This window comes from Coregonus clupeaformis, chromosome 19, assembly GCF_020615455.1.
Source record: "Coregonus clupeaformis isolate EN_2021a chromosome 19, ASM2061545v1, whole genome shotgun sequence".
Lineage (NCBI taxonomy): Eukaryota > Metazoa > Chordata > Actinopteri > Salmoniformes > Salmonidae > Coregonus > Coregonus clupeaformis.
Genome location: NC_059210.1, coordinates 47,578,684 through 47,590,265, shown reverse-complemented (window position 1 = coordinate 47,590,265; position 11,582 = coordinate 47,578,684). Strand labels below are relative to the sequence as shown.

General features: G+C 42.5%; 1 protein-coding gene across 1 annotated transcript; it reads right to left on the bottom strand.

Moving 5' to 3' along the window:
• Positions 1-994: 994 nt before the first annotated feature.
• LOC121532187 (protein mono-ADP-ribosyltransferase TIPARP-like) lies at positions 995-5,266 on the bottom strand. The gene is made up of 6 exons (XM_041837963.1): positions 4,848-5,266; positions 3,244-4,396; positions 2,716-2,890; positions 2,147-2,328; positions 1,767-2,015; positions 995-1,669 (listed from the first exon to the last, which is right to left on the bottom strand). The coding sequence occupies exons 1-6, from the start codon at positions 4,966-4,968 to the stop codon at positions 1,213-1,215; spliced, it is 2,337 nt and encodes a 778-aa protein (XP_041693897.1). The 5' UTR covers positions 4,969-5,266; the 3' UTR covers positions 995-1,212.
• Positions 5,267-11,582: the final 6,316 nt, after the last annotated feature.

Here is an 11,582-nt window from a genome sequence, read left to right as displayed (position 1 = left end):
GTAATTTATCACCTGTGACCTAGTCCTCTAGTCTAGCCTACACCATATCTAGTGCATAAGATGGTTTTTATTTCTCCACTAGAGGGCACAGAAGCTCTATGAGATGTGGCAATCAGAATTATACAATTTATACACACATTGGCCACAGCTGTTTTAGAATATCTAATTTATACACACATTGGCCACAGCTGTTTTAGAATATCTAATTTATACACACATTGGCCACAGCTGTTTTAGAATATCTAATTTATACACACATTGGCCACAGCGGTTTTAGAATATCTAATTTATACACACATTGGCCACAGCGGTTTTAGAATATCTAATTTATACACACATTGGCCACAGCGGTTTTAGAATATCTAATTTATACACACATTGGCCACAGCGGTTTTAGAATATCTAATTTATACAAATCTCACATATTATAGTTATATCAATTTACATTGTTGGTTTGACTATGATCAGCTGTGATGCATCGCATCCTCTAATCAATTTCTCTGTGATTGTCAGTGAAAAGAATGACAAGGTATCAGACAGTTTATTACTTCTCATTGAACACAGACAACTTAACAGAGTTGATGAAAGAAACTGAGCTGTTAGTAACTTAACTGGTCTTCATAGACAAGGCTTAGGAACAGTTTGACTTCTTTACCCTTTTCTTCCTCACACAGAGGGCCTTTTACCAAGACACAAAGAAAATGTCTTTAACATTTTGTTTTCAGTATAGTTCTACAAACAGACTATTAAATGTTGATAGTGACCTAAATTAAAACGCAACGCAACAAAAGAAACAGAATCAATCAACATTTACATTTTAGTCATTTAGCAGACACTCTTATCCAGAGCGACTTACAGGAGCAATTAGGGTTAAGTGCCTTGCTCAAGGGCACATCGACAGATTGTTCACCTAGTCGGCTCGGGGATTAGAACCAGCGACCTTTCGGTTACTGGCACAACGCTCTTAACCACTAAGCTACCTGCCGCCCCGGCAATCAACAAGATAGTCTTGAACTCTTGACCTAATAGTTAATTGTGCCACAACATTTTTTATTGAACATTATTATAGTACATTTCAGTGTTGCAAATAACTGGCTCTCCAATTTCAAGTGAAAATGTAAATAAAAGTGTAATAACAGAAAAAAGTTAACAATGCTCCGTCCAAAATAATGTGCCCTCCTAAACCAGTCCTGGTTCTGTTTTCTAGGCCCTTCACACAGCACTGCCATTGTTTCCCAGGACTTTGTAATTGATGAGGTAGTAGGGGTAGCACTGGCTGCTGTCAAACACAACAAATATGGTAGGATGCTTCTGATCCGCACAGGAATCGTAGTGATGCCGTCCGAACTTAGTGGGGTTGGGGAGTTGAGGGGGACGGACATAGTCAATCTTTCCTACACAGGCTTTACCCACAAGCACCTTAGCCAGGAACATGAACCCACAGTCTGTAAAGTCTCCCCCCGGCCCTCTGATGGAGTAGAGGCTGGACCGCAGAGCTTCGCGGGCAAAGTAAACGCCACGGCCGTAATGACTAGTGGGTTTCGCCACGCGCGGGTCGAAGTTCTGTCGGCAGATGTCCATGGCGGCGCTCTCGGATGTTCCATGGAACAGGTGTCTCTCCAGGACCACGCTACAATTGTCCTGCGTGTCCTCCATGTGCTTCTTCTGCCTGGAAAACACAATCAACAATACAACCCTCCATTGGAATCAATTTAATGTATTTATTATGTATTTGAAGTGCAGAATGTTATTGAGGCAAGTCTTACATTCTATACTTGTCCCACTGGAAGGTGTTTTGGACCTGCTGCAGGCTGGTGATCTGGGCCTGGCTCTCTGGCATGGTTCTGTGGAACAGGTCGTGGACCGTCCTGTAAACCAGCGTCCCAGGGGGAACCTCCAGCATGGAAAAGGGGTTCCCTGGACTCAGGGTCCACATCGGGGGGTACCGGCAGTTGAAATTCTCCATAGGGTCCACCTCAAGACTTGGGAGGGTCACCTGTCCAACTGGGAGTATCCTAGGAGATTCACATTGTCTTGTTAACACTGGAATTGATTTTCACTTCTCAAGGCAATGAAAATGAAAGACAGTATGAACAACATCCACAGTGAAATCCAATGCAACCTGTAACTGACAGCATGCTTGTACCTGAGGTGGTGTTTTAGGGAGTCTGGCGAGCGGAAGGTGGGTCTGCATCTGATGCGGTGTGTGGAGTCTGTGATGAAGTTTTTCTCTGTAAGCATCTTGAGATTTACACAGGCCCAGTCTTTACCCAGCCAGCAGCTGTCCTGACCCTTACTAAGACAGTCCAGTATGAGCTCAAGGTTCTCCTAGGTGGTACAGGGGAGGAGGATGAAGTCAGCCCCAAACCACAGATCTAGAAACAGATTTCCCTACCCCCAGTCCTGAATTTAACCATTAGACATTTGCTAAATTATCTGATCCAGTATCCGTTATTAGGGTCAATCTACTCCAAAGGAGTCATAGGTCACTTCAAAAGGTCAGGACATGTTCTAACAATCCATTTCATCCATCAGAGGTAATCAAGGAAAGGAGAGGAAAGCCATCTACAGTCTGAGGGCTAAGAACAACTTCTCTAAACAAATGAAAAACGCTTTGTCAAATTTGAGATGGCCAGTAGGCTATCACTTCCTCACACCAAACATGAAGTAAAAACCCCACAAGAGGGAGAACCGAGTTTGGTAGGTGGGACACACTTCTCCATAGGCTTCCCAGCCATAGTCAGATTCCCAGTAGAAGCGCCAATGTGTTGGGAAGTGAGGGTTCAGCGCTGGGTCAGTGGTGTTGGACAGCCTCCTGACTTGGCTGTACACAGTGGAATTCTCCACCATCAGCGAGACGAAGTTCAGGCAGAGTTGGTCCTTGAGAGTCCTAGAAGAAGAGCCGTCTGAGGGAGTAGTTCTTTTCAAATGTGAATGATTATTAAGAGATGAAAGACTTACTTTACTTCACATAACGTTACCATTACCCATCAGACCTGGGTCAAATACTTCAGCTACCCATTTTAAAGGAACCAATGGAATAATCCCAAAGGTGCAAGCTCCAACCTCAAGTATTTAACCCAAGTATGTTAATTATACCCACTCTGAGAAGGTAGAAGTTGCCCCTTACCATTGATACAGGGTCAGACATTTTCTCATGGTTAGAATTCGGGATATAGGCCAGGATCATCTGAAGATCTGTGGTGGGGGGCAACATCTACCTCGTGCCACTCACTCACTCACCAACGTGTCAGGTAGACCCTTTCCTTATCTGGGTCACAGAACCAACGTTCTGCTTCGAGCTGGGAGCTGGGTTCCAGGCTGACCCACTCCGGGGTGTCAGTCCTCTTCAGCTGCCAGTGGAAGGGGTACTGCGTGTGGTACAGGTGGCACCCCTCCCTCTTGGGGCAGTACCCCAGCAGGAATTGATCACAGATCATAATGTTCTCATAGGACTGGAAGGGAGCAGGGAGGCTGGGGGTGGTGTCATGGGGGCCTGTTTCAGGCGTTGTGCCGGAAATTAGGTTGGCAGTTTTGGGCGGCTTAGATTTAGGTGGAATGGAAGGCTTAGGTTTGGTTGAGGGGCAGGTAGGAGTCTTAGCTGAGCTACGGGTGGTGGAGGAGGATCGCGTTTTGATGGAATAGGGTTGTGGACAATGGGCCTGTGGCTGGTTTCTGTGCTGGGACCGTGTATATGGCCTCTGGGGATGAGGTTGGGGCTGGGGCCTCGGTTGGGGCTTGACCGGGGTCACGTTAGTGGTCACAGGTTGGACAGAGCCTCCAAGCCTGGGTACTCTGGGCTGCTTCTGCTGGGCACAGGAGGATTTAGGGCCTTTAACCTTATGGGCACTGGAACCCCTCTGGTTCTGGGTTTTAGAGGTGTTTTTGGTTGTTGGAGCCATCTTTGGCTGCTGGACCTGCCTTGTTGTGGGAGCAGTCTTTGGCTGCTGGACCTGCCTGGTTGTGGGAGCCGTCTTTGGCTGCCGGACCTGCCTGGTTGTTGAAGCCGTCTTTGGCTGCTGGACCTGCCTGGTTGTTGAAGCCGTCTTTGGCTGCCGGACCTGCCTGGTTGTGGGAGCCGTCTTTAGCTGCCGGACCTGCCTGGTTGTTGGAGCCGTCTTTGGAGGTCGGACCTGCCTGGTTGTTGGAGCCCGGACCTGCCTGGTGTTGAGTGGAGGCTGCTGGGTGGATGGAGCCATGGCTGCATGGGGTGTCCTGGGCTGGGCTCTAGTCTTGGGATGGTGGGGTGTCCTGCTTTGTGTATGGAGCCATGTGTTGGGCCGGTGGGAGTTGCCTGGCTGGGGGAGGACAGACATGGATCCTTGGTTTGATGGCTGGGCTACAGTCCTCCACTTCCTGGGCAGATCACTTGATTGGCGGTCTTCTATTAGGCCTGCTTCAATAAGAAACACTGTCAAAATAGAAAATCATGCAATGGCTGATATGAAGACGTCATTTCATTTACAGCCACCTTGTTTTATTATAATACAAAACTAAATTGCACTGTCAAAACAAGGGTAGCTGTAGCTAATTGTACGCACATTCATATACACACATCCTCATCAAATAAATGCATCGTTGTTCCTAGGCTACTTCAAATAACACCACAATTAAAGAGATGAGTAAGAACCCTAACAAACTTAACGTTACCTGAGACGCATCTATGCCTAAACAATAAGTAGTAGGACAACAGCATCCATGCGCATTAATATTCGCTCAATTCTAGCTACTGGGGGAAATGGTTTTGTTTACATAACATTGAGTGATGTAGTGCAGGCTAAAGAAGTAGTATATTACACAAAACAATACAACAAACAAATGATAGACATCTTACAAACAACAACAACCTTCATCCAACGTGTCAATCAACATCACTTGTCTATCTTTGGGGCGGACGTTTGCTACATTGCGAGTTCCTTTTTTGGGTTCAAACTGCGGGAAATCAATGGACGCAAATAGGGTTGCCATTTCCGCGATTTTCTGAAATTGGGATACTTTAAAAACGATGTTGCGGGTGAAAATGTATTGGTTGCGGGTTTTTGGCTACTTCTAAGTTACACCGCAGCCGCCATGGCATTTATCTTTAAATATATATATTTCACTGTGACCTGCTGCGGACTATCAGGCAGTGAGGCAGGCTGTTGCTGAGTGATTGAGTAGTGGGGAGGGCCTAAGGGAGTGTGTGTTGAGAGAGCACTGCAGAATTCAGTTTATGCCGACCAGTTAGATACCTGCTGCAGCCCTCATCCTCCATATACAACTCCCGTTCTGCCAGTCACATTCTGTTAAAGGTCCCCAAAGCACACACATCCCCGGGTCGCTCCTCGTTCCAGTTCGCTGCAGCTAGCGACTGGAACGAGCTGCAAAAAACACTAAAACTGGACAGTTTTATCTCCATGTCTTCATTCAAAGACTCAATCATGGACTCTCTTACTGACAGTTGTGGCTGCTTAGTGTGATGTATTGTTGTCTCGACTTTCTTGCCCTTTGTGCTGTTGTCTGTGCCCAATAATGTTTGTACCATGTATTGTGCTGCTACCATGTTGTTTTCATGTTGGGTTGCTACCTTGCTGTGTTGCTGCCATGCTATGTTCTTTTCTTAGGTCTCTCTTTATGTAGTGATGTGTGTTTGGTCCTATATTTATATATTCATTTATTTATTTATTTATTTATCCTTGCCCCGTCCCCGCAGGAGGCCCTTTGCCTTTTGGTAGGCCGTCATTGTAAACACGAATTTGTTCTTAAGTGACTTTCCTAGTTAATTAAATAAAATCAAGTTAGCAAGTCAGATGTTTCCTTGTTCCGACTAGCATTTGAACGCTGCAAGAGTCCACTAGTGGGTCACGGGAGAGCACGTCGTGACAACTTTTTAGCAGTTGTAGGTAGGCTATTTAGATTGTCATTATGGAGAAACCTATTTTTTTCCATAAAAAAAAATTAACACGCTAGAACTGATGCGCATCAAGAAATAACGGCGACAAAGCACTGGAAAACTAATTTCGGCGCACTAGAGCACATTAGATAAATTTGCACGTAGGTGGTTTAAACTGCATTCTAATGCTTATGGAAAACGGGATCAAACGAAGTGTCTCAGTGGCAGGCAGCGCGAGTGGAAATTTGAAATGGTAGTTATCGAACTCCCTCGCGTTCTTCTGTTATTGGGAAAAGTCCTCAATGAAACTGACATTAAATGTGGAGAAGTAGCCTATTAACTTATATGCCATTGTAGGCTACTTACTGTAGGCTACCATTTGATACAATACATATGTTGAAATGACGATATCACTGGAGTCATTGCAAATCAATTTGTGGCACTTGTGTAGCCTACCTGAATCTAGCAAACGGATTTAATAAATAGCCAATAACTTCCGTTTATTGGTGTTGTAGCCATGTGTTAATATGCAATTATTAATGGACATGTCAAAGTTGCGTCAATTCAAATCTGGCATTAGGAACAAAAGAGGTCAACACGACTTCTAAGGTATACTAGTTATTTTAATTAATGCAAAAACCTTCAATGGTAAATATGATGTTTCGTATATACGGGCTCTCTGATATGCCTCGCAGGACATTCCAGAGAACTAACACATTGCTCCAGAAACAATACCCAAATACTAGACAGAGGAAGTTTCCCACTTCTCTGCTGGCCAATTAGAGTAAAGACTTGAGCGTGGTTTAAACTTTCTCAGCCAATCCGTTGATGCAGGGGGTTGGTCTCATCTCTTCGGCGCCATTTGTTACACACTTAATCCAGGCACAAGATTATCATAACAACCTGTCATAGTGAGCAGAGCCAGCTCCCTTAGACATCATTCCCATGTCAAAGGAAGACTCATAGATCACAATAAACCATTATAGTCTTGTATTTGAAGACACAATCCTTATCTTCTCTTCACATCAATCACAGCCTTGCCAGGTGTCACAGCCTACATTAGCCCAGTCAAGAATGCATTATTTCTAAATTAGTCATCCCATCAGTTTAGGAGAATAATAAATCCCTAATAGTCCCCTTTTCACACCTCATAAGGTGTGATTCAAAAAATAAGAAAACACAGATTGTCATTCATTATAATACAATACAAACAAAAAATCACACTTTTATTAATAGGCCATAATGTTACTAAAAATGCAAACCCTCAGTTCATCTACACCCAACTTGCAAATTGTTACCAGTCACCAAGGAACTTCAAACCATCACATAAGAAAAGACAAACATTCACATGGTTAACTTGATTAATAAAGCATAAAACACAGGATTAATAGAACACAAAACATAAGACTATTAAAACATAAAACACAAACAGAGAAGTATATTTTGGCCCCCTTTAGACACCCTCTAGTGTCACTCCACCAAGCCTGGTAGGTCATATCCTCCATTCCTAGGTTGGAGTCCAGGATTGGGCCGTATCTCACCATCTGTGGGAAATCACCTTCTCCATCTCCTTTCTCACCAAACCTCAGACACAGGAAATAAGACAACATCCACAAAGAACAAGTATACCCATATTAGCTATAACTTCACCCAGAATAGTTACAACAATAGTTTTCCATTTATCAAATATGTTATCAAACCAACCGTTTATGGAGCTATCAATATCAGAGTTCTCAGCCAGTTTGTTTGTCAGCGTAGTTACTCCCATGAAGCTCTTTTGTCACTGACCCGTCCGGTGCTATATTGTTTGAGGATGAAAATACAGCACATAGATCCAAACAGAACACAAACTCCGCCCCTCTCAGCCAAAAGCATATCTAACGCTATTCTATTCTGCTTTGTCATTAAGATAGTTGCCGCTGTCTGCTCATCTAATCCCTTTATTGCATCACAAGTGTGGTTTATAAATCTTTGCTGGTTATGGTAAATATAATTTATCCAATCTAAGTTTTTATTAATTGTTGACCAACAAAAAATACTTGATTCAAACTCAACTGCGGTCTGATTCCTAGCTTTGAATTGTTCTGGAACCTCTCGAGGTACTCCTATCCCATCACAGGATCCTTTCATCAAAGGATCCCAGGAGGAGGTCCTACTTTCTATTTGACAACTCACCAGTCTCTGACACATTTGATTGTTTGCGTATGTAGGTGAGTTCACAATCAGTTATCACCACACAACCATCAGATGTCAGCACAGGCCTGGCTTTAGTTCCTACAATCCTCTGGCTGCAACAAAGAGGAAATATTAGTCATGTTTTCTTTCAGTTGTGATATTCTCTGTGTAGGAGCAGAGCTAAGATGCCCTACTCTGTATCCTATCTTACTAGTCCTAGAAAAACGATTAGAATCCCCTGAGACTTCAAACGTAGGCAACCTAGGTCGGAATGACTTTGTTATCGGGGGACACAGATAGTTCAAGTTACTACAAGACTCTTTCACCAGTCTTTCAACAGTCCTCTTTAGACATAGTTCTTGCCGTATACTAAATCCATTCCAACCACCGGTCAAGATTCCTACACCCTGTCTCCACCTGTCCCCAAACTGTGTATGGAGATTTACATATCCCCAACGCTCTCGATATGAGCAACTACATAGTCCCAGGATGTACACGGCGACACACATATAGTGATGTCCTCCCCTAAAGTCCCTAATCTTCCCCTTTCCCTACGTCTAGCTGTCTCCTATGCCTTCATAGACTATGCTCAGGTATCATTTTATCAACTTGTTTTAGGTTAACTACTACTTTCGGCTGATCAGAAGGGTTTGAGTGTGTTAGGAATATGGCCCCCACAATCAGACAGCTACCTACCGTCAGGAGACCTGTGAATCCCCACCCTTGCCCTGAGAACATGTCAGACGCCAACCCATTACTTCACCTTCTACCAAACTCACACAGGGATGATCAGACAGGGTAAGGGAATCTTCGTTAAGGAGCCAACCCCCGAGCCCTAATGGTGATCGGATCTTTCTCCTAACTCTGTGTTTGTTCATCAGGTGTAACTGGGTTTACCTTTTTGCAGTGTGTGACATGCACCCAGATTGATCTAATAGGACTTGATAGGGCCCTTCCCAACAGGCCTGCTTCCAGTTTTTCTTCTTTTAGGGACTGGATCCACACCCAGTCTCCTGGTGTGATAGAGTGGGTCACCTTCTCCTTTAGTTCACCTGTGGGGCACAAAACCTCTGACATACGGGTGTGGTTAATAAACTATCTTCACACATACATGCTCAGCTCTCAATTTCTATTGTTGTTTTTTCTTTTTAAGTATTTTTATTTAATTCTATCAATATTATTTAATCCTATCACTCCCCCCTTTTTGACACATGATTTGCCCATGTGTCAATATTACCACCTTTCTAAACCATTTCTTATGTAATTTATCATCCTATTGCCATGCCTTTCATTTTTTAGATTATCTTTTGCTCCTTTATTGCTCCTCCCACTTCCTTTGTCTTTTATGGAAGCTAAATTCAACTTTCATCCAGTTCAGAATCAATTAGTAATCCAATCAATCAATCTCTTATCTTATAAAAACACTTATGTTTAGTTCAAACTCTGTTCTACCCAGGCTCTCCCGGGCTTGACCTGAAGACTAATTGTTGGACATGACAAGTCTATTTCTTAAGTCACCTAAGTCTTCTGTCTAGCAACAAAGAATAAAATCTCTATGTTCATGATTAACCCAGTTATATCTAATAGCCCACCAAAAACCTCATCATCTTTAAATCACTACCAATGTCATATCCCTCGTTACTCTCTACCATTTGGATAACATCCCTGATGTATGTATGCCTCCTTAGAGTTCCAAATTACTTTACCATGGGCTACCATTGCCTTCCCATAGATAAGATCACTTAATTTACCCGTATGCAGTACATAATGGAGTACGCAAACTTTACAGCACTTTATCATTACCAATAAGCTCATCATTTGTTTTTTGTTTTAACGGTTTTGGCGCTCCAAATATAGCAGTTTTTATGGATGAGTTTAACATTCTCCCCCTCCTGTGTTATAGTGTGTCCTAGGTAAATGACCTCGATCTACCAAAGTTTAAGTTTCTTTCTGCTCACTTAGTGTCCCTGTTCTTCCAGGAAGGTTAACAATTGGATTGTATCCCTCTTACATCCCTCCTGAGTGGGATTAGCCAATAGAATATCATCTATATAAACTAACATTTGCATCCTTCCCTATGTTCAAACTTTCCCAAATTATTAGTTATAGCCTGGGCAAAGATTGTAAGACTTTCTGAAACTAACTGTAAGTCCATGACCATCCTCCAGTCGGCGCTAGGTGCCTCCTTTCTAACAGGAAATATTGGAGAGTTTCATTGTACCTCATCTCCAGGAATTATCACCCCTCCCTTAAGTAAATGCTCAAATGTAGGTGTTATCCCTTTTATTGCTTCTGGTTTCATAGTATGTCATTTTTGGTATGGTCTATTATTGAATCGAGGAATCACTTTTACTGGAGCTACCCCCTTTATTAGTCCTACATCTGTTGTCCTTGTGACCATAATTTGAACAGAATTGCTGCTAACTCAGCCTCCTGTTCCTGAGTTAAGAAAATCTCTTCCTGTCATCCGTTAAAACTTATCTCCAGATGGACACTGGGCTGGGTTTTTGCTCTCCCATTCAACTTTATTCTATATCTCCCAGTGGAGTGGCCATACTGATCCCCATTTGGTGTATTCTGCCAGTCAGTAATGTTCTTCCCTTGTTTTATATATTTACCTAGTGATAAACATTCCTCTGAATGTTCTTTCACTAGGACAACATGGGGGCTCCACCTTTCTCTGTACAGCCTCTGGCTCTGTGAACCCATTTTAACCCAATTTGAAAAAACAACAATCACAAAGAAAGAGATGAGCTAATCTCCCTCTCCTAGTTATAATCTAAAAGATGGTATTACACACAAAACATGATAGATATTCCCAGTCTTAACCCATCAATAATTGTTTGTATCATTCTAATTCCTCCTAACTAATCCATTAAACCACTCAAAATTCCTCGAGTATACAATGATTATTTAATTGATTACCCTAACTCTGCTACATGTGATCTCATCTGAAATAATCCATTTATCAATTATTTATTCAACCCCCTAGGAAAACCTGTCTTCCCTTCTATTGTTCCTGTCCTCCCTGTAAATGTCATATTTGAGTTTTTAGCCAATACAATCACAGTTACATCAAATGTTCCCTAATTTAATGGTATTTTCTTCCTAATATAACTTCCCTAAATGAGATTAAATCCCCTGCCTTCCTCTACTATCCTTATATCATTACTGGATCAATGATAATAACCGTAACAACTATCAACAACAATTGTAATAACTAATTCACATTAAATTGTGTATTTTTTCTGATTATGCTACAATTGTAGCCTATTTTATCACCCCAGTCCAAAATATAAGTTTATGTAACAAATCCATAATCCACTACAGGCTGGCGCCATTCCCCAGCACAACAGCCAATGCATACTTTCATCCTAACCAAAATAAATTATCGTTTCAAAATGGTCCATCTATCTTGTATTTCACCGCTAACCCATTTCAGTTCGCTATTCAATGTATTTAACTGTTCTCTCTGATTATGCCCTAATTAATAAAACAAATACTTGCTATCGTTGGTCAGCATACGCTTAATGAC

Excerpts from the sequence above, each read along its gene's own strand:
- LOC121532187 (XM_041837963.1), bottom strand. The coding sequence starts at position 4,968 with ATGGCAACCCTATTTGCGTCCATTGATTTCCCGCAGTTTGAACCCAAA. Across the intron at positions 2,891-3,243 it reads AGGGTCTACCTGACACGTTG|GACTCTCAAGGACCAACTCT; the intron begins GTGAGTGAGTGA and ends CTCTTCTTCTAG. Across the intron at positions 2,329-2,715 it reads GCTGGGAAGCCTATGGAGAA|GAGAACCTTGAGCTCATACT; the intron begins GTGTGTCCCACC and ends TGTACCACCTAG.